Source organism: Engystomops pustulosus, chromosome 6 (genome assembly GCF_040894005.1).
Source record: "Engystomops pustulosus chromosome 6, aEngPut4.maternal, whole genome shotgun sequence".
Taxonomy (NCBI): Eukaryota; Metazoa; Chordata; class Amphibia; order Anura; family Leptodactylidae; genus Engystomops; species Engystomops pustulosus.
Window position 1 is genome coordinate 85,177,956 of NC_092416.1, and position 21,806 is coordinate 85,199,761.

Genomic DNA, 21,806 nt, shown 5'->3' on the forward strand with positions numbered 1-21,806 from the left:
AGTGGCGCTGTTAGAAACCCACTGAGCTATGGTTACACAGTTTACCAGGGCCAATACCTTTCACTGTCTCATTTTGTCCGTCTAAACTATGGCTACATATAACTTGCTGTGTTTATGGCTGTAGCCACACATTGAGCAACAGAAAACTCAAAAAACTTCTATAATATATGTTCTTGAGCTATGTATGTATTCTTTTATTCACGATGAGTAAGAACATTTGTAATATTAATTTCTGAGTTGAGTAATGAAATAAAAACTTTTATGTTTTTATAGCATAGCCCGAACTGTGCAGAAACACCAACGGTTATTGAGCGTACTGGAAAGCATGGACAACGGGAAGCCCATCCGAGAGTCACGTGACTGTGACGTCCCACTGGTGGTTCGCCATTTTTACCATCATGCTGGTTGGGCTCAGCTCAGGGACACAGAAATGGCCAACTGGAAGCCTCTTGGTGGGTCGCATTAATATATTGTCTTGGACTACATACTAGTTACATTGGATTTTATTAATTACATACATAATTTTTCTCTCTTGGTTATAGGTGTTGTTGCTGCAATTGTGCCCTGGAACTTTCCCCTCATGTTACTCACCTGGAAAATATGTCCTGCCCTGGCTATGGGTATGCTAAATAGCTCAACTTTTTTTTTTTAATTATTTCTGTTTATTTTATTTAATCTTATTTAATCGTCTATTGAAAAGGAATTTCCACCTTGTATGAATGGGTTGAATTGTTAAACGGTCCATTCATTACCTCTTCCTGTTGCTGGGTATTCCCAATCATTAATATAGATGTCCCCTGTTCCTCTTTACTGGCTTCATTAAAGTGACCAACCCGAGGCTTAATGTGACCAAGGCTTACAGTAAGGCTATATTCACACTGCCGTTGCCCGCCGTACCATAGTACGGGAGAGGTGGAGTTAGCTCACCCCTGCCTCTCTCCATAGGAATATATGGCCCATGGTATTCCGGAGAAAGATAGGACTTGTCCTATCATTGTACAGGCTACGGAATGGTACGGTGTCGCACTTGTGTGGCACTGTACCGCTTCCGTACGGCGCCGTGAGGCCATTGCGATGTATGGGGGACGAATATACACCGTATATACCTCGCCCATAAATACGTCCCCTATACATTCGGTGGCAAAATAAGCTGCCTTGTGTGGTTGCCATGACTTGATTTCCAACAGCTTCTTTTTGTCCCTTTTTGGAATGGAAGCACTGGTCAAAGTAAATGAACATTTGGTTATAGAAGCCCTGTCAGTTTTTATTAATGGTGGGTATATGTTAGAAGGGTAGACCCTGCCCTGCCGCACAGGGGCTGTTCTGATAAAAAAAACAAGCAGTTTAATATAAATATATAATTTTCCTTTCTGTCTCTGGCACTGCTTTGCCAGTAATGCCATGGTATGAGGTTTCTGTAATGTTCTTTGGACCTCACAAAGTCCTTCAACACTGAGGGATAAGTTAGCAATACTTAAGCATTACATCATTGTTCATAGCTAGACTCCTATTAAGTCTTCCCTTCTCTATCGCAGGAAATACTGTCGTGTTGAAGCCTGCCACATATACACGGTTGACGGCACTTCTTCTAGCAGAGATCTGTGCTGAATCTGGGCTACCTCCAGGAGTCTTCAATGTGGTTACTGGGAATGGAGCTTTTGGTGAGAAACTGGCTGTTCATCCTGATGTGGATAAAGTAGCATTTACAGGCTCCACTGAGGTAATAACTGGTTGTGTCTTTGTTTCTAGAGATGCATTTACATTCTGTCCCATGGGACCATATATATCTTAGTAGGATATCAGAGAAGTAGGCGTTCCACATATTACCAAGGTGGAAAGGCAGTGCATACCAAGGCTCCCATTGGGATAGAATAAATGGATATTTTACAGGGTGGCTTATGGTGGAAACCATATAATCCCACTTATCCCCTATAGCATAAGTGCTGCGCTGGTAAATGAGGTTAAGGGAAAGTAGGAATCACTTGGATAACTTGCTACTAAGAAGTAGTTGATGCATAGATTGTAAACCTCTGGTCTCTTAACTTCACTTGTTTATGTGTAGGGGGCAGGATATTGGGCAAGTTATCAATATACGTATGTTAAAAGTTCTGCACTGCTTTCTTTAAATGTAAAGTAAAGTCTCCTGGTTTAGAAATCACTTTTACCTCATCAGCTTGATGAACTGTTCATGAACCATCTGTACCTTCCAGGACCATATGATTGTATTAAGTCTCATTACTGTCACTCACCCGTACTATCCTGTGGAGAAGGGAGAACTTGTGGAGGGAGAAGTGGATTGAGTCACAGGATACCCCCTGTCTTCAGTTCAGTAACATTAATGACACCGAATACAATCATAAGGTCCTGGAAGGTAGAGCATGAACAGATTATGGCCATTTATGGACAGGAATGGCAGCTGATGAGCTAAGAGCTAAATTCCTGAATCATGGGCTTTACTTTACACTTCAAGAAAGCAGTGCAGGACTTTTAACCCCTGTTAACCCAATCAGGATTATTTATATTGTCTTTGGGACATTGCCAGCCCGATCCGCAGCAGGAGACCAGCTGTTACATACAGCCTGGTCCCTGCTGCATCTGCCCGACTTGGAGATCGCTCTGTGCCGAGCAGTTTAACTCCTTAACTGCCGCGAGTATGAACGCTGCAGCTAAGGGGGTCCCTCTGTCACTTCCACAGACCACCACAGTGCGATCGTGGGCTGCCGGGGGGTTGCCATGGCAGCCGGAGGTCTGACAAAGAACTCTTTGTCTGCCATGTATGGTGGCCTATGAGATCCAATTCAAGACTGGATCTAATAGGCGAACTGTCAGTAAATCACTAACAGATACAATGGGGAAAATTTATCATAAGTCTCTTAGAGCAGATCTGTTCTAGTTGCCCATGGCAACCAATCAGAGCTCCGCTTTCATTTTCCCACAGCTATTTATAAAATTAAAGCTGAGCTCTGATTAGTTTCCATGAACAACTAGAAATTGATGATAAATCTCCCTTAATTTATTGCAGTACAGAAGTACTGCAATGTATTGTATAAGGGATCAAGGTATCCCCAGTGTAAGTCTCCTAGTGGGACAGAAAAAAAGTTTAAAAAAAAAAGTGAATACATAAAAAAATTATTTAAAAAACACCTCCCATTTCCCTATATATACTTATATATAAAATAATTCGAATGCCCCCCTAAACACAAAATTGGTATTGTCGCTTACGTAGCGACCTTGGCCAAGCATTGTTATACCCGTATTAGTAAAAATATTAGTAAAATAGTAAAACCTAAGAAAACCTGTACATTTTTTAGTATCTGCTTAACCGTACTAACCTATAGAATAATTATATCATGTTTATTATGCTGTATGGTAAACTAAGTAAATGTTTCAATTAAATTCTGTACGGTTGCAGGAAAGGGTTAATAAATGCTATTTTACCATAAAAATAAACCCATTGGAAAATACAAATCTTCCTGCAAAAAAATAAGCCCTGATATGCCCATGTCAGATAAAAAATAAAAAGGTTATATCTTTTGGAATTTGAGCTGAAAAAAACGGCCGATTTAGGCCGTGTCCTTAAGGTGTTAATAGATGGTAAGTTATCTTATATCCTGCTTCCAACACATTACATATAACTTAAAGTACAGTGGTCAACCCCTATCCCCTAATGTTAACCCTATCACTAAGAACATTTTTTATCCATATTCCTGAATCCCAACATAATATTACAAATGATTGGGTTTATTGTGCTGTGAATTAACGGCCAATCTGTATGGAAACATGCACATGTGTTTGAAGAATCAGTGCTGATTTTCTACAGACTGGTGGCAAGAATCACAATGAGAGAATTTCTGCCTGTATTAATGGCGCAAAAGAGCTATATTACTATATGTTTTGATTTGCTTAAAGGAAATCTACCATCAAAATCCAGCATGATAAACCAGGGACACTTACTCACAGATCCAGGCACTGTGACCGTGGTAAGCTTCTTATATTAGTTATCCATGGCCTCCTTCCTTCTAAAATGAACTCTTAAAACTATGCTAATGAGCCTGAAGGGTTCTGGGGAGGGCATTACCATAACCTCTACATGCTTTAGATTTACGGTCTGTTAAAATGTGCAGGGAGGAGGGAGAGACCGTTGATTTTAGAAGGAAGGAGGTCATGGGCAACAAATATAAGAAGATTACCACAGTCACCGTGCCTGGATCTATGAGTATGTGTCCCTGGTTTATCATTTTTTTATTTTGATGGTAGATATTCTTTAACATATCCAGTTGCTTTGTTATTTAGAGCCTAGACTTTATTGTTCCCACTTTCTCATTACAGGTTGGACGCACTTTACGTAAAGCAACAGCTGGCACTGGCAAGAAGTTGTCCTTGGAGCTTGGTGGCAAATCGCCATTTATTGTGTTTGATACAGCTGATCTAGACAGTGCAGTAGAGGGAATTGTGGATGCCATTTGGTTTAATCAAGGCCAGGTAGGTTCACATACCACACTGCACATCATTGTCTTTAACATAACAGAGAACAATCTGTATGTATTTTTGATGAAAAAAAGAGCAAAATTACTCAAACACCATAAAGAAGTTATATGTACTATTCCATGTATCAGTAACCTAACCATCAGTAACCTAACCATAGAATAATTCCAGAGGAGCTCTGTGTAGCAGCTGATCACTGCAGCTTAGCTTCCGCTGGATGAAAGGGAACAGATCTGCTTTAACCTGGTCTGAACTCTACACAAAGAAAGCATCGCACCGTTTCAATCTCGTTTCATCAGCTGCTAAGAACAGATATTGGAGACCTATTCTTATTGAAGTTCATGTTGTTTCCCATTCGGTAATCATTGAGTCTCTGGCGACTGGGACTTTGGTCACCCAAAACAGCATCTCTATACATTATTTATGTGATTAATAGGGATAACCACATAGAGGCGGTCCCTTACTTAAGGACACCCAACTTACAGACGACCCCTAGTTAAAGACGGACCCCTCTGCCCACTGTGACCTCTGGTAAAGCTCTCTGGATGCTTTACTTTAGTCGCAGACTGCAATGATCAGCTGTAAACTGTCTGCAATGAAGCTTTATAGATAATCACATTACAGCAAAAAATTTAGAAACTCCAATTGTCACTGAGGCAAAAATTTTTCCCCTTCATCATGACGGCACCACCAGAGAGATAGGGATCCGCCCTCCAAGGACAGGAAACCTGAGCATAAAAAGAGGCTCCTCCTACTCCACCTCAGGTTTCCTGTTCTTGGAAGGAGACCTGAGCACACCGTGATGAAGGTGTCCCTGCGGTGTCTCACTTGCCCTTCTCCATGAAAGGAGTGTGGGACGCCGTCAGTTCTATCCTCCGGTGTGGGGATGAGGTTGTGGCGTTTCCTCCCTCCGGGCGTGCAGGACCGTGGTCGGAACTTGACTAGTAGGAACCTGCGGCTGCCGACAACGGGGGTGAGTGAATAGCGCGCACCGGAAGTGACGTGTAGTCACTTCCGGTTTTCGACTACGAGCGCCCGAGGTGACGCTCGGAACTGGAATGGAGCGGGCCGCATGTCTTCTAAAGCAGTGAGGCTCACATTTTTTGTTATTCCAAAAGAAAGTGTGTTTTCTTTCTGTATTTGGTCACTTTTTTAGTGTTTTTCTCGCCGTTGGCAGCCTGACCGGAAGTAAGGTCAGGGGCCACGCCCACTTGGCGGGTGTTTTAAAAGTGGAAGAGGTGGGACTGCTGAGTGCTGGTTACAAGTCAGCTGTGCAGCATGGCAGACAAACGAGATCTTGCAGAAACACCCAGGACTCCAGCCCCGGTAACTATACTGCAGGGCGGTGAGTGTTTTCACTTCTTTGTACTGATCTTATAACGGGTGTTATTGTTTGTCTATCTTAGGGAGAAGAGAGTGTAAAGTTTGCGCCCATTAGCTCCCTTCCAGTTATGAAAAAGCCACCTGTAACACCTGTATTGGCAAAATCTTAGCTGAGGAATCTGCCGTTTGGATGGAATTATTAAGGAGCGTGGTTAGAGAGGAAGTCCAAAGGGCCAGAGAGTTGTCAAATCCTAACCCACCCCCACTCACTCAGGATCAGCCAGGCACTTCCGCGGCGGTATATGTTGCAGAGGGGTCAGGATCAGAGGAAGAAGGTGTAGCCTCCGTTAGCGATTCAGGTTCCCTGGCCTCTGAAGCAGAACAGGCAGGGCGTCCACTGTTTAATGTTGACGACTCTGATCATCTTCTTAAATTAGTCAGGATGACTATGGACATTGAGGACAAGAAGCAACCTAAATCCGTTCAGGATATTATGTTCGAAGGCCTTAAAGAAAGACGTAAATTGTCTTTTCCCCTTCATGAGACAGTGTCATCTCTGATACAGAAAGAATGGGAGAAGCCAGATAGAAAGTCGTATATTCCTAGATCAGTCAAGAGGAAGTATCCCTTTGACTCAGAGGTATCCAATGCATGGGGCTCTGCTCCTAAGGTGGATACGTCTGTAGCAAAGGTCAGTCGCAGGTCTTCTTTCCCGTTTGAAGATTTAGGTTCCCTAAGAGATCCTATGGATAAGAAAATTGAAAGTTTTCTCAAAAGGTCTTGGGATTCGGCTACCTCGGCCTTTAAGCCTAATATTGCAGCCACTTGTGTTTCCCGTTCTATGTTGTTTTGGTTAAATCAACTACAAACAGATATTCAAAATAAGGTGCCAAGGGATGCCCTAGCCTTGTCAGTTTCTAATGTACAGAAGGGAGCCGCCTTTTTAGCAGACGCCTCTGTCGATGCCCTTAGACTCGCTGCTCGGTCATCAGCATTGTCCAATTCAACTAGAAGAGCCCTCTGGCTAAAAAACTGGCCAGGGGATATAGGGTCAAGGAACAGACTATGAGGAATCCCTTGTGACGGAAAATTGTTATTCGGGAAGGTGTTAGAAGAATTATTGGAGAATGCGGGGAGTAGGGTAAAATCTTTTCCTTCTACCCAGGGTGGTTCCTTTCGTCCCTTTCGGAGGCCGAGGTCTCAAAGAAGGGGGGCAGAAAGGAATCAGAATTTCAGACCCTTGCAAAAAAACAGAGGACTCCTGTTCAATCAATCCAGAGACCCCAAGCGTCAGAGACCAAATGCTTTATGACGCCAGGCTCCCCGTAGGGGGAAGACTGGCTCACTTCTTCGAAGCCGGGTCGGAGATATCAGGGAGCAAGTGGGTGCTACAGACAGTTCAAAAGGGCGTCTCGATGGATTTTCTCTGTCCTCCTCCCTCTCGATTAGTCATCACGTATCCCGCTTCCAGAGAAAACAGAGAAGCAATGTTTACAGAGGTCCGGACCCTGGTCCAGAAAAAGGTACTGTGTCAAGTTCCTCTTGCCGAACAGGGCCAGGGATTTTATTCAAATCTGTTTCTGGTAAAGAAGCCAGGGGGTTCATTAAGAGTCATTTTGAATCTAAAGCCCCTAAACAAATTCCTGGTTGTTCCAAAGTTCAAGATGGAAACCCTGAAATCAGCGGTAAACCTGTTGTTCCCCGATTGCTTCATGGCCTCGATAAACCTAGCCGACGCATATTACCACATCCCCATACATCAGGACTTTCAGAGATACTTAAGGGTGGCCATTCAGGTAGACTCGGAGGTTCATCATTTTCAATACAGAGCACTACCATTCGGAATTGCTATTGCCCCAAGAATCTTTACAAAGATAGTGTCAGAAATGGCAGCCCACATACGAGAAACACAGGGGTTGTTCATTCCATATCTGGACAATTTCCTACTAGTAGGGTCATCAAGTTTGGAAGTACAAAGTCAACTGTCCAGGGTTCTTCAGATATTAAAGAAATTAGGGTGGCTGATAAACAAAGAAAAATCATCTATGGTTCCCACAACAAGAAAGCTCTTTTTAGGGACATGGTTAGACTCCCAGAGACAGAGGACCTTTCTTCCAGTAGAAAAAGTAGAGAAAATAACATCACTAGTGCTAGAGGTAAAACAAAATCCCCTGATTTCCTTAAAGGGTATGTCTCTTCTGGGTCTTTTTTTCAGCCGCCATCCCTGCTGTTCCTTGGGCTCAGTTCCACTCAAGGAGTCTACAGAATTTTCTTCTAGAGAAGTGGGTCAGATATCAGTCCTCCTTAAAAGTAAAAGTTCTCCTCCCCAAAAAAATCTTAAACTCCCTAGATTGGTGGTTAAACGTAAGAAATCTAGAGGTCGGTCTTCCCTGGAACCCCAGTCAGGACAGGCTAATCACTACAGATGCCAGTCCGTGGGGGTGGGGGGCCCACATGGAGAATCAGTATTTTCAGGGCACTTGGGAGGTGGCAGAAGGGGACCTGTCATCAAACAAAAAAGAACTATTAGCAGTCTTAAAGGCCCTGATGCAAGCACTTCCTCTGTTACAGAGACATGGGGTGGCCGTGATGTCGGACAACACTACAACCGTTGCCTATATCAACAGACAGGGCGGCACAAGAAGTTCAGGCCTTATGTTCATAGCCACTCAGATCCTAAGCTTGGGAGAGACCTTTTTTACATCTCTAAAAGGATTTCACATAAGAGGTGTAGAAAATGTTTCGGCAGATTTTTTAAGTCGAGAGACCCTATATCAAGGGGAATGGGAACTGAGTCAGTCAGTATTTCAGAAGTCAGGCTCTGGGGGATGACACTGATAGATCTTTTCGCCACAAGGAGAAATCGCAAGGTAGAAAGTTTTTTTTCCCTCAACAGGGCAGACCTTCCTTTAGCTGTGGATGCCTTTTCTCAAAAGTGGGACAGTCCTCTTCTTTATGCCTTCCCTCCCATGATCCTCCTGCCCAGGACTATCAGGAAGATAAGACAGGACAGGGCAAAAGTAATATTGATAGCTCCCTTTTGGCCTCGTCGGGCATGGTTCTCAAGTCTAAGGGAGCTGTCAGTAGCCGATCCCTGGGTGCTTCCAGAATCCAGGAAATTGTTGTCGCAGGGCCCGATCCTCCATCCAGAGATAAAAGCCCTGCATCTGACGGCATGGCTATTGAGAGGATGATTCTCCAAAAGCAAGGTTTGTCTCGTGAGGTGATTTCCACTCTACAAAAGAGTAGGAAACCAGTAACATATAAGATCTATCATAGAATTTGGAAAGCTTACTTTTCCTTCTCTGGTCAGGACCCAGAGCGGTTGGCTCAGCCTAATGTTAGTAAGATTCTTGAGTTCCTGCAGAAAGGCCTAGAGAAGGGTCTCAGGCCAGCTACTCTTAAGGTTCAGATATCAGCTCTAGGAGCCTTATTTGATCAGGAGTTAGCCAAACATCCCTGGATTTCCAGATTTATTAGGGCAGCAGGTAGAATTCGGCCCACAATTAGGAGTAAGTTGCCTCCCTGGGATTTGTCTATGGTCCTCAAGATTTTGTCAGGCCCTCCCTTTGAGCCATTAGATAGTATTTCTATAAAGCTTCTCACACTTAAGACGGTTTTTCTTACAGCCATCACCTAAGCCAGAAGGGTAGGCGAAATGGCAGCTTTGTCTTATAAACAGCCATATTGTAGAGTCTTGGATGACAGGGTTATCCTTAGACCAGACCCAGGATTCCTGCCTAAGGTAGTATCCGATTTCCATAGATCTCAGGACATCATCCTTCCATCATTCTGTAGTAACCCCAAGACAGAGAAAGAGAGGGGTTTTCATTGTCTTGATGTTAGAAGGAGTATTGTACAGTATTTGGATGCCACTTCTAGTTGGAGGAAATCAGATAGCTTGTTCATTTTCTTTTCAGGAAAGAATAAGGGGAATAAAGCATCTTCCACAGCCATCGCTAGATGGATTAAAGTGACTATTCAGATGGCCTATGAGATTTCGGAAGTTCCTGTCCCGGTCGGCATCCGTGCTCATTCAACTAGATCATTAGCTACATCATGGGCCGAGTGTAGGGATGCTACACTGGAACAAATTTGCCAGGCGGCCACCTGGTCCACCCCTCACACTTTCCTGAAACACTATAGGGTGGATGTGATGGGTTCTTCTTCTCTTTCATTTGGAAGGAAAGTCTTATCCTCTATTATGCCCCCCTAATTGTTTGTATTTTCTCTGCAATTCTCTCTGGTGGTCCCGTCGTGATGAAGGGGAAAACAATGAATTACTCTTACCGGTATAGTTGTTTCCTCAAGTCACGACGGCACCTGGTATTCCTACCCAGGTGTTACTTTTTAGTGTGGTTTTGGCTCCCGTTCTTCTGCGCGGCTCCTCTTTTCTTCTTTCTTTTCTATTTCTTTTCTTCTCTAGCCGGCAGAGTCGCGTCCATGACGTCATCAGCGGCGGCTACGCCCCATCATAGTGTGCGCCGGCCGGCAGATCGCATGGACGCGACTATATCGGGCGGTGAGTATCGCAGTTAGGTGAGTATTACGTTTATTTTTTTTTTTTTTATGTGCTATATAGTATGAGTGTTCTGAGATGAGACAAAACCTAGCTAAAGGAAAGAAATCCAATAAAAATAGACTTTTATGTTCATAGTAAACTTCTGCCATTTCACCTTTGCCTCCCAAACTGCATTGGCCATGGCCGTCATATGTTGTAGATGTGACATCATCGCTGCCCCCATGCCACTGAAATATTCCATGGGGCAACAGGTCATGACATTTCCATGCATTTGCCTTTGACTGGATTTTTTCCAATTTTAGAAAACCCATTTAAAATTAATTTTAGGCTGAAACTTCTAGACTGCTTAACATGCAAGGCAAAATGGTTTGCAGAGCCAAATGGCTGCCAACTGGTGCATATGGATGTTGTAGAGGTGGGCCCTTCTCCTAATTCTAATGAATGCTGTTGAATGAGACAATCATCTGAATGAAATTTATTGTAATTGAATATAAATTTCTTAACCCTTTCTGATAAAAGAAGCTTTTTATTAAACAGGTTTGCAGCGCAGGATCTCGGCTTCTCATGCAAGAGTCTATAGCTGAAGATTTGATCCGTAGACTTAAACAGAGGATGTCAAACCTGAGGGTTGGAGATAGCCTTGATAAGTGCATTGACATGGGAGCCCTAGTAGATGAAAGCCAAAAGAAGACCATTAGTGAGTTTGTGGATGAGGCCCATTCAGAAGGGGCAGAGGTGAGTGAGAGGCATCAAAGGCCAGAAAGTTATACAAATGGGTAATCTCTCAGGGTTTGTCCCTATCACCTCTATTATGGATATTGAAAGCTCCCTACTACACCAAACATGGAAGGTTTTAATTTTTTTTTAATTGGTAGATTTAAAATTTTTAGCACAAGACATCTATCTTAAAATGTTAGTTTGTAAATTAATCAGAAGTACATGCCAATATCTAAACCCCAATTATATTATGTAGAATCTTTGCCATCGAGCAGCCTGTCATTCTTTTTCTCCTCCTTCGGGTTCTCGGTAAATATTTGTAACCTTCCTTGCTCCTTTGTAATACAGTAAACTGAAGACATGGATAAAGGGCATGCAGCTGCAGATTGTAACCCTATACGTTATACTGCATGCTCTGCGTGGGGAAAGGGAGCAGGAGTGAGAAGACACATGAATGGCTCTGAGCACAGAATCTCTGCATTAAGATTTCAGAGCATGCCCAATACTGCTATATGTATCATATATCATATATATATATCATTAATCTATTCTGATGCAGAAATTGTCTCTGTTTGACCCTCAGATATTCCAATCTCCTGGCCCACTCCCTAAGAAAGGACTATACTACCTACCAACCCTGATCACTGGTGTGAACACTACCTCTCGCTGTGTTAGAGAAGAGGTATGTATGCTTCTTAATTTCTCATAAATGTGTTTCCTCTGTACATCACATTCACCCTATGACGGTCTTCTTCAGATTTTCGGACCGGTCTTGGTTGCTATGTCTTTCCGCACTGCTAAAGAAGCCATTTCACTGGGAAACAACACCCCATATGGTCTGGCAGCAAGTATCTGGACAGAGAATCTACCTCTAGCACTGGAAGTAGCATTGAGGTGAATACTTATCCTTGATTGAATCAGCTCTCTTAGAGAGAAGTACTGCCATAATGTGACTCTCACTAATGCCTCGTCTCCTCTTCAGTCACAATTTGCAGTGTGCGTTAGAGACGCTGTGCCCTTGCCAGGGGTTGAGGCTTTTGGTTTCGGTATGTGGCTCATGCTATCATGTAGCCATTTTCTCAGCTATCCTTTCAATAATTTTCTTGTATTTCATTTCTATATGCCTTACTTTTTGACATAAGGTGATCTATAATGGATATAGTACACTGTACATTTCTTTTACTATCTCAATATTTCTATTCTCAGCATGAAGGCTGGCACAGTGTGGGTAAATGGACACAATATGTTTGATGCAGCTGCCGGGTTTGGCGGATATAAAGAGAGTGGATTTGGTAGAGATGGCGGAAAGGAGGTAAGATAAAGTTGTTTGTATACCCCTGCTGTATACAGATATAGAGGACTAAAAGAGATAATGTAGTACACAGAGATATGGCTACTTCTCAACTTGCCACAACTTGGGCAAGGATGCCAATCTCTCCCAGTACAAATCCAGTGCATTATCATTGCATGCTACCAGACAAAAGGTAAGGAAGTACTTATCTGTAATACAATATATTGATGACCTCTTCCTTAAGTTGAATTTAAAGCGTAACTGTAAAGCTATAGTGATTTTACCAAATTATTATATATGATTCCCCCTTTTTTTTTTTTTTAAATCGGATTGATCTTTATTGATTTTTACATTTTAAAGAAAACAATACAACACCAACAGTGCCCTATAGAAGCTGCTGGGCGGTAAGGATGGCTCCTCATGCAGTTGTTGAAATGATTTAATGCTACCATCCTCGCATAGCTGGGACAATTTAACCAAACCCACCAAAATCCAATACTCGCTGTCCTCTATTTTAGCAAATTCCCCAAGAGTCCCATTATGCCATAAAAGCATATTCTGTATAGCCTGTAATCCTGCTTCACTTTCTCCCATAAGGTGTGAATAAGCTTCATTGTCTGTAACCAATCAGATTCCCGGCGGAAGCCCAGCCCCCCACATCCAAGGTCATCAACTGCCTTGTGGTACCTAAATAGTAACTAACCATCCCTGCCGAGACTCCAACCATTCTGTCAGCCCCCCACCCCTGTAGGTGTTGGAGCTGTGCTGCCAGATAGTAAAGCCATGGATTGGGGAGGGCTAATCCTCCGTTCATCTTTGAGTGCTGCAATGTTTCTAACTTGATGCGAGGGTGTTTCCGGACCCACACCAAATCCCTGATTAGGGAATTGATCCTATGAAACCTGTTAAGGGGCAACCATATTGGGGCGTTGTGCAAGGCATACAGCAGCTGGGGCATCACCACCATCTTTACAAGGTTCAGGCGGCCTATTACCCTCAAGGGAAGCTTACACCAAGCTGCTATCTTAGTTCTAATTTTAGTAAGAAGTGGCGTCAAGTTAAGTTCTTTAAAGTCCATACCCATGGAGAGCCCTCAATCCCCAAATATTTAAATCTAGAAACCACTGGTATAGGAGTCACCAATCCCGCCAAGGCACAATCCAAACGATCCACAGCCATCAAGACCGACTTATGCCAATTAATAGTAAGCCCTGATAGGGATCCGAATTCCTCCAACAGGCACATTACTGCCGCCAAGGAGGGCCCCGTATCTCCCAGGAACGATAAGGCATCATCCGCGTACAGCGCTATTTTATTGTGTAACTGGCCATATCGAAACCCCTCAATCTCTGGAGACAGCCTCACTGCCGCTGTTAATGGCTCTATGGGTGGCATGGGAGGCAGAGGGCAGCCTTGTCGTGTACCCCTAGTAAGGGTGATTCCGCCTCTCTCTCAAAGTAATTTAGCATTAAATCCATTTAGTTTCCCACAAGTAAATCTACTGAACAGTGCACATACAGAGTGTATATGGTGACAGCCGGGCAGCTTCCATTACATGGAGTAGCAGGGAACATGTAATAAGTGGTAGAAATCATAAATAACAGTCGATGCCTGTGCTGTATGAGCACTAAGGGTTAATAGTTTATCTGGATAGAGCTAATACTGCCATGTCAAGGAAGGCGAAGGAAGCATCTGAAAAGCAGAGACAGACAGAGAAACTTCTGTAGAATCACAGACTGGGATGGAGGGACTGCTAGGAAACAGGGACATCTTCAACCTCACTATTCTTTGCAGGAGACATCTGCATTCACTCCTCTGCAGGCTTCCAGCTTTGCTTCATAAACTATCACATGGCTTCCTCCCGTGTGAGCAAGGAACAACAGCTCCTCCCCTCCCTGGAAACCAACCAGAAACCACAGACGGTCTCATAAGGTTTATCAGCACATAGAGAGGAGGCAGCCACTGCAGCAATGAGGTAATGTGAGGGTTATAGCAAAGAAACTACTGAATATAGGTAACAAAGATAGTAGGCAAAGTTGTTTTACATCCCAAGTTGATTTGTGAAAAATAAAAAAAAACCTTTACAGTTACTCTGTAATAATGGCCTTAACTAAAATTTTACTAGCACAACATCAATCATCGTCATTGTCTGCTTTCAATCAGTCAATTCATAAGTATTGCTGAAGCCAAAAACAAACAGTAGTGGATCCAAAACAGATGACCAGCAATGACTGCCAGGAATCCCTCGGTCAGACCTGACAGAGGATTGACAATGGTGCACATAGGCAGCGTCCAACTGTCTGCACAGTATTTCTCTATAGTACGCCAATTGTTCCTCCCTCTCGGCAGCTGGAAAAAAGGCATCCATTTTGGACCGGTAGCGGGGGTCCAAGAGGGTGGAGAGCCAAACGTCATCCCTATGCTGGATGTTGACTATTCGGCTGTCACTAGTTAGGCAAAGCAGCATGCTGCGGGCCATCTGCGCAAGTGACTCTGAGGGACTCCCGATCTCCATATCCACAGTATACTGCCAGGGTGCTTCTGGGTCATCTGCCTCGTCTTCTACCTCCTCCGGATGCTCCTGCTCCTCCTCTCCTGTCACCTGTGTAGAAAAAACACTAAAGTAATCAAAACCAAATAAAATGTGTTTAAAGAAAAAGAGAAAAGCCACTAATATCACCAGACTCTGCTTGTGCTCCAATGTCCTGCTCCTCCAGTTCAGCCCCCACTGGACTCCGTGGCCATGAGATGTAGTCGCCACTTCTCCAATGCCCTACCAGACAGATTTAGCAGCATCTGTTCCAGGACATGAAGCAGTGGAATGACGTTATTCATCCCGTAGTCCTGGCGACTGACTAATAACGTGGCCTCTTCAAAGGGCCTGAGCAAATCGTAGGTGTCACCCATGAGCTGCCAGTGGCTGACATCAAAGTTACACAGGGGACTCCTGTCCGCTTGCATCATCAAAAAATCATTAATGGCTTTTCTCTATTCATACAGGCGTTCTGGCGGTCTAACATATGGAGGCTGGAATTCCAACGGGTGGAAACATCTCATATCAGCCTATGTTGGGGGAGGCCGTTCTGCCGCTGCAACTCGAGGAGGGTGTGCTTGGGTTTGTAAGAATGGATGAAGTGCATGCACAGCTTCCTGGCCATTTTTAGAATGTCTTGCAGGTGGGTGGAAGACTTCAGGAACCTTATGACAACCAGATTGAACACATGCACCGTGCAGTGTGCATGGACCATCCCTCCTTGGTGCAGCGCGGACACCGTTTTCCTCCCATTGTCTGTCACCATGGTTCCGATTTGCAGTTGTCACCGAGAAAACCACACATTGATTTAATCTTGCATGATGCGGAGCAGTTGCTCCCTTGTGTGACTTTATTCACCCAGGCAAACCAGGTATAGAACTGCGTGACACTGCTGTGCCCTGCACATGTGGTATGATGGAGCAGCACGTGTGGAGGCTGAGGTGGTGGTGATGGAAGAGGAGGAGGCAGACATTGGCGCAGGAGCAGCAGTTTGACAATGTGGAAGAGAAAGTACTGTCTCCTGTTCAGGTTGTTGGTGTGGCTGGGAGGGAAGCACATTCACCCAGTGGGCCGTAAAGGACTTGTACTGGCCCTGATCGTAGTTGCAGCTCCACACGTCCGCACTGCCATGCACCTTGGAAGAAACTTATAAGCTCAAGGACTGGCCCACCTTCGGTTCTACATATTTGTGAAGAGCTGGTACTGCCTTTTTGGAAAAGAAATTTCGCCTTGAAACTCTCTACCTCGGTTCGGCACAAGCCATACGTTCCCTGAAGGGTGCAGAGTCCACGCCTTGGAAAGGGAGGGACTGCAGTACCAACAACTTGGACAAGAGCACGGTCAGCTTCTGCACCTTAGGATGGCTGGACACATACAGTTGTCTCTATGTAATCGCCTCGTTCAACGACTGCTGGCGCCAGAGCAGGAGCATCTGGACCGGGAGATGACGTCAAAGACAAACAGCTCCCTTCGGAAGAGGCGCTGGAGCTTTGACTGTTTGAAATGGCATGCATGCCACTAGGTGCTGCTACCGTTGCTGCAGTGGCAGGATGGACCACCACATCGGAGACTTCATCTGGATGATGACACTGCATGTGTTGACGCAGGGCCGTGGTGCCAACGTTGGCTCCCTGGCCACGCTTCACTTTCTGCCCACAGATTCTACATATACACACGCTCGGCTCCTCTGGTGTCTTAACAAAAAACTGCCACACCGCTGAGTAGGTGATTTTACTGTCAACACTCTGCACTGAGTGACTACTAACGCCGCTGCCTTGCTGAGCCCCTGTGCCACTGCTTACTTGGACCTACAAAGCGGGTTTTGTCCTCGGGGGCCCTTTTGGCTCCCGTCCTCGCACTGCTGCCACCCTGCTGACTCACTGCCACAGTAGTGACTTGCTGTCTGCTTCGCTGCCTGACGCGCAAGCTTACACCCTCTTCTCCCGACGATGGTGATGAAGCCCTTGCTTCACCTGGCTCCCAAGTGTGATCGGCTACATCATCATCGATTTGTGTTTCCCTGTTGCTGCTATTCTCCTAAACAGTCTCTGTATGCACAGCCTGACTACTTACAAGTTCAACATAACTCCCGTGCCACTCTCCACATCTCTATTTTCCCTTCTACTGCACGAAGCAGCGGATGTCTGCCCCGCCAAGCAGCTGTTGACTGTCCTCAAAGAGTTCGTCCTCGCTGTATAGTGGCGATGAGCCCAGACCACCTGGTAGATCTCTGGCTGAGGAAAATGAACAGGACAGAGGCTGGTTGAGGACAGGTGAGGGCCGCTGACACCTCCGGGGCCATGCCAAATAAGGGTTGTATCTGACGGACTCACGGACTTTTGGATGACCTAGTCAACCAATCAAGAACCTTTGGGTTGTTCAGCACACTGCCACTAGATGACACCAGCAGTTCTGGCCTCAAAAAGTCACCCCTGCTGCGACGTCTGCACATGGGATCGAGGGTGTTCCTTTCTTCTTCCCAGTGTTCTCTGCCCCATGTAGCACGTTGTGCTCGCGCCCATTTTGCTAATAATAGGGGAAAAGAAAAATTGTTCCCACGAATCAACGTAAACTTCGGATTTGTGCTGAACTGAAGTTTTCCTGAAATTCTAAACAAATTCCACTTCGATAGAATCGATTCGCCCATCTCTAATTGTCATGTTTTCTTAAAAATGCTAATAATATTGAGACTCGCATATCTGACATATTTGGCAATGTCTAGCAAATAGAAATAGTTTGGAACGATATAACAGATGCAAACTTTGAATTTATATGCTGTAAATCCATTTTATGTGCATTGCATTTGTGTGAACACAGCCTTAGAAGCCATAAATCATGGTTGAGGTCAGCAGTGGCTGGTATATTGATGCTGCTGCTATTTATACTCCTAAAAGAAGCTGGTCCTAAATCACTGGTTGGATGGGAGTTATTTTTGGTTTGTTTGTTTGTTTTTTTGTCTTTATTTTACTTTTGTTAACCCTTTCAGGACCTGGCCCTTTTTTGTTTTTTCATTTTCATTTTTTACTCCCCATGATCAAAAATCCATAACATTTTTATTTTTCCATGTACAGAGCTGTGTGACGGCTTATTTTCTGCGTAACAAATTGCACTTCATAGAGATGGTATTGAATATTCCATGCCGTGTACTAGGAAGCGGGAAAAAAATTCCAAATGCAGTGAAATTGGTAAAAAAACGCATTTGTGCCGCCTTCTTGTGGGCTTGGATCTTACGGATTTCACTGTGCGCCCCAAATGACATGTCTACTTTATTCTTTGGGTCGGTACAATTACGGGGATACCAAATTTGTATAGGTTTTATAATGTTTTCATACATTTAAAAAAATTAAAACCTCCTGTACAAAAAATTTTTTTGGGATTTTGCCATCTTCTGGCACTAATAACTTTTTTATACTTTGGTGTACTGAGCTGTGGGTGGTGTCGTTTTTTGCGGATTTTGATGACGTTTACAATGTTATCAATTTTAGGACTGTACGACCTTGTGATCACTTTTTATAGAATTTTTTAATTTTTTTAAATGAGGGTTAAAAGATAAAGCTTCCCTTTTTTAGAAAAGCTTTAAATATACAAGAACACATTACTTTTATATGGATGATATGATGACAGTGACATGTGAATAACTAACTGAAAAAAAATGGATGATACAACAGAAAGTAAGTAATGGAGTCAAAACTGCAAATTAATTTAAACACTTGTTGTTTTCAGGGACTGTATGAATATGTAAGACCATCATGGGAGAACAGGGCAAGGCCACATCCATCTGATGTGAACTTTAAAACATTTGCTGTTACTTATGGGTCAGATGTCCCTCCCATTCCTGGACAGAAAGACATCAGTGCATCTGTCATTCAGGTTCAAGATTCTCAAATTCCAAGGTAAGCATTGAAAGGTTAAAGGGGTTGTCCAAAGTTTGAAAAGCATGGCAGCTTTTTTCCAAAACGAGTGCCACCCCTCACCATGGTTTGTGCCGGTATTGCAACTCTGCTGCTCAGAGATGAATGGAGGTTAGTTGCAATACCGGCACAAACCGTGGTCCGATGTGGCACTGTTTTGGAAGAAAGCAGACATGTTTTTCATCTTCCGGACAATCCCTTCAAATACTAACTTTGTATCAGTGGGTTAATAATGTGTGTATAGACTATATAGACATGAAAGGAGAGCTGACAGATTATCTGAGAATTTTGGGGCACAATGGGGCAAAATATGCCACCACCAATCACAATAACTGGTCCCCCACTACTGAATGTTGCTGATTTAAAGGACATCTACCAAGCACACTTACAATATTGTGTGTGCCCCCCTTGGCCACCATCCGCTTTTATTTTAGCTTCTTATGCCCTTGTTTATTCAAAAAAAGGGTTTAAAAATCATACAAATGAGTCTGAGGGGCTTCGGGCTCTATAGATGTTAATTGAGCCTGGAGACAGTCAGCTCATTGGTATAATTTTTAAAGCCTTTTTTTCTTTTGTAAAAACAGGGGCATAAGGAACTAAAAGAAGTGTGGAGCCTGCCAGAGGAGGAACACACCTCCACCTCTCTCCAGCTTTTGTTGTTGGGAGGGCAGAGGGGGGCGGATATGTAGTAATTAGTGCTGACAAATCAGAATATTAGGGAAACTTGTGTTTTTGTTTTTTTTTTTTTTGTTTATAAAAACAATTAAAATTCATTAAACCAGTAAAGTACTTAGAAAAACATTTCATGCACAATATTAAAAAATGTGCTAAAAAAAAGTTGAAATGCAATTTAGATTTAAGCAGTTGTGATTGCTGCATAGTCGATGGACTCTCATTCAGGAACAATGTGCAAATTGCAACATAATGTAATTTAAAAGCGCATTACATGGCAGAGCACCCTGAGGCTGTTCTCACATGTAACATGTATAAGGGACCAGACAGCAGCTCCCACCACAGGACCCAGACCAGGCTGAGTTGGATAAGCTTACGGCTTTTTTTTTTTTACTATGAGAATACCCGTTAGCAGAGATCACAGAATTAAATCTTCTCTGTATTCTTTAAGAAAAGAATACCCAGGACTCCCAGTCTCCACTGCCTTTTTCATCTTCTGACAGCGAATAGGCTAACTGGTATTATCCAGTATCTCCATGCAATATCTCAGACTTGTCTTCAACCACAACAAAGTTACCCAGACATATACTAACTTACTACTTGTTCACACACAGTGAGCTTTGCTTATCTAATATATTTAGAATAAATAATACACAATACACATCAGTCACATATTAGGTGCATGAAACACACCCAACTTACACTTTAACCCTTGGGCTTGGCAGTTTCTGTTAGACCTTTCTTTACTTTACTAATAGCGCAGCAGCCAACCTGCTGTGAATATTGGAAGGTATCCTTTCATGCATCATGGGGGGCTTCTGGCATTAAGTTTTAAATTGCAGGATCCACTGATCATGTGTATAACTCTTAGCACTTTAGACTAGAATCGTGGGCACACTAGGATGGGGTGGTGTGTGTGTTCTGTAGGACTTACAAAAGTGTGATCTCAAGGCTGACAATCTGATCGCCTGACCTGCTGACTGCTGTATCTTTGACTGCACTTTCTGCATCTCTGCTGATACTATAATTCGGCACTGGTGTTGATGCATGTCCTATTAAGCTACTGCAGCTATTTATTGCCCCTGTGTGGTGATACCTTGACATAATAAGTGTGCTCCAGGCCATCGTACCTAAGCACGTCACCTAGACAACTGTATCTGGTCCCACACAAGATTGTCTAAGCCTCTAGTTAGTGACATACACTCACCGGCCACTTTATTAGGTACACCTGTCCAACTGCTCGTTAACACTTAATTTCTAATCACATGGCGGCAACTCGGTGCATTTAGGCATGTAGACATGGTCAAGACAATCTCCTGCAGTTCAAACCGAGCATCAGTATGGGGAAGAAAGGGGATTTGAGTGCCTTTGAACGTGGCATGGTTGTTGGTGCCAGAAGGGCTGGTCTGAGTATTTCAGAAACTGCTGATCTACTGGGATTTTCACGCACAACCATCTCTAGGGTTTACAGAGAATGGTCCGAAAAAGAAAAAACATCCAGTGAGTGGCAGTTCTGTGGGCAGAAATGCCTTGTTGATGCCAGAGGTCAGAGGAGAATGGGCAGACTGGTTCGAGCTGATAAAGGGAACAGTGACTCAAATCGCCACCCGTTACAACCAAGGTAGGCAGAAGAGCATCTCTGAACGCACAGTACGTCGAACTTTGAGGCGGATGGGCTACAGCAGCAGAAGACCACACCGGGTGCCACTCCTTTCAGCTAAGAATAGAAAACTGAGGCTACAATTTGCACAAGCTCATCGAAATTGGAAAGTAGACGATTGGAAAAACGTTGCCTCGTCTGATGAGTCTCGATTTCTGCTGCGACATTCGGATGGTAGGGTCAGAATTTGGCGTCAACAACATCCTGCCTTGTATCAACGGTTCAGGCTGGTGGTGGTGGTGTCATGGTGTGGGGAATATTTTCTTGCCACTCTTTGGGCCCCTTGGTACCAATTGAGCATTGTTGCAACACCACAGCCTACCTGAGTATTGTTGCTGACCAAGTCCATCCCTTTATGACCACAATGTACCCTGTAACATCTGATGGCTACTTTCAGCAGGATAATGCGCCATGTCATAAAGCTGGAATCCTCTGACTGGTTTCTTGAACATGACAATGAGTTCACTGTACTCAAATGGCCTCCACAGTCACCAGATCTCAATCCAATAGAGCATCTTTGGGATGTGGTGGAACGGGAGATTCGCATCATGGATGTGCAGCCGACAAATCTGCGGCAACTGTGTTATGCCATCATGTCAATATGGACCAAAATCTCTGAGGAATGCTTCCAGCACCTTGTTGAATCTATGCCACGAAGAATTGAGGCAGTTCTGAAGGCAAAAGGGGGTCCA

General features: G+C 43.9%; 1 protein-coding gene across 1 annotated transcript in view; it reads left to right on the forward strand.

Moving 5' to 3' along the window:
- ALDH16A1 (aldehyde dehydrogenase 16 family member A1) overlaps positions 1 to 21,806 on the forward strand; it is a 56,468-nt gene that overhangs the window by 23,900 nt on the left and 10,762 nt on the right. Inside the window, exons 4-12 of the mRNA XM_072156890.1 lie at positions 274 to 452; positions 543 to 620; positions 1,536 to 1,720; positions 4,330 to 4,482; positions 10,868 to 11,065; positions 11,631 to 11,729; positions 11,805 to 11,941; positions 12,254 to 12,359; positions 18,595 to 18,764. Coding sequence (XP_072012991.1) covers positions 274 to 452; positions 543 to 620; positions 1,536 to 1,720; positions 4,330 to 4,482; positions 10,868 to 11,065; positions 11,631 to 11,729; positions 11,805 to 11,941; positions 12,254 to 12,359; positions 18,595 to 18,764 — 1,305 coding nt within the window. The remainder of the gene's footprint in view (positions 1 to 273; positions 453 to 542; positions 621 to 1,535; positions 1,721 to 4,329; positions 4,483 to 10,867; positions 11,066 to 11,630; positions 11,730 to 11,804; positions 11,942 to 12,253; positions 12,360 to 18,594; positions 18,765 to 21,806) is intronic.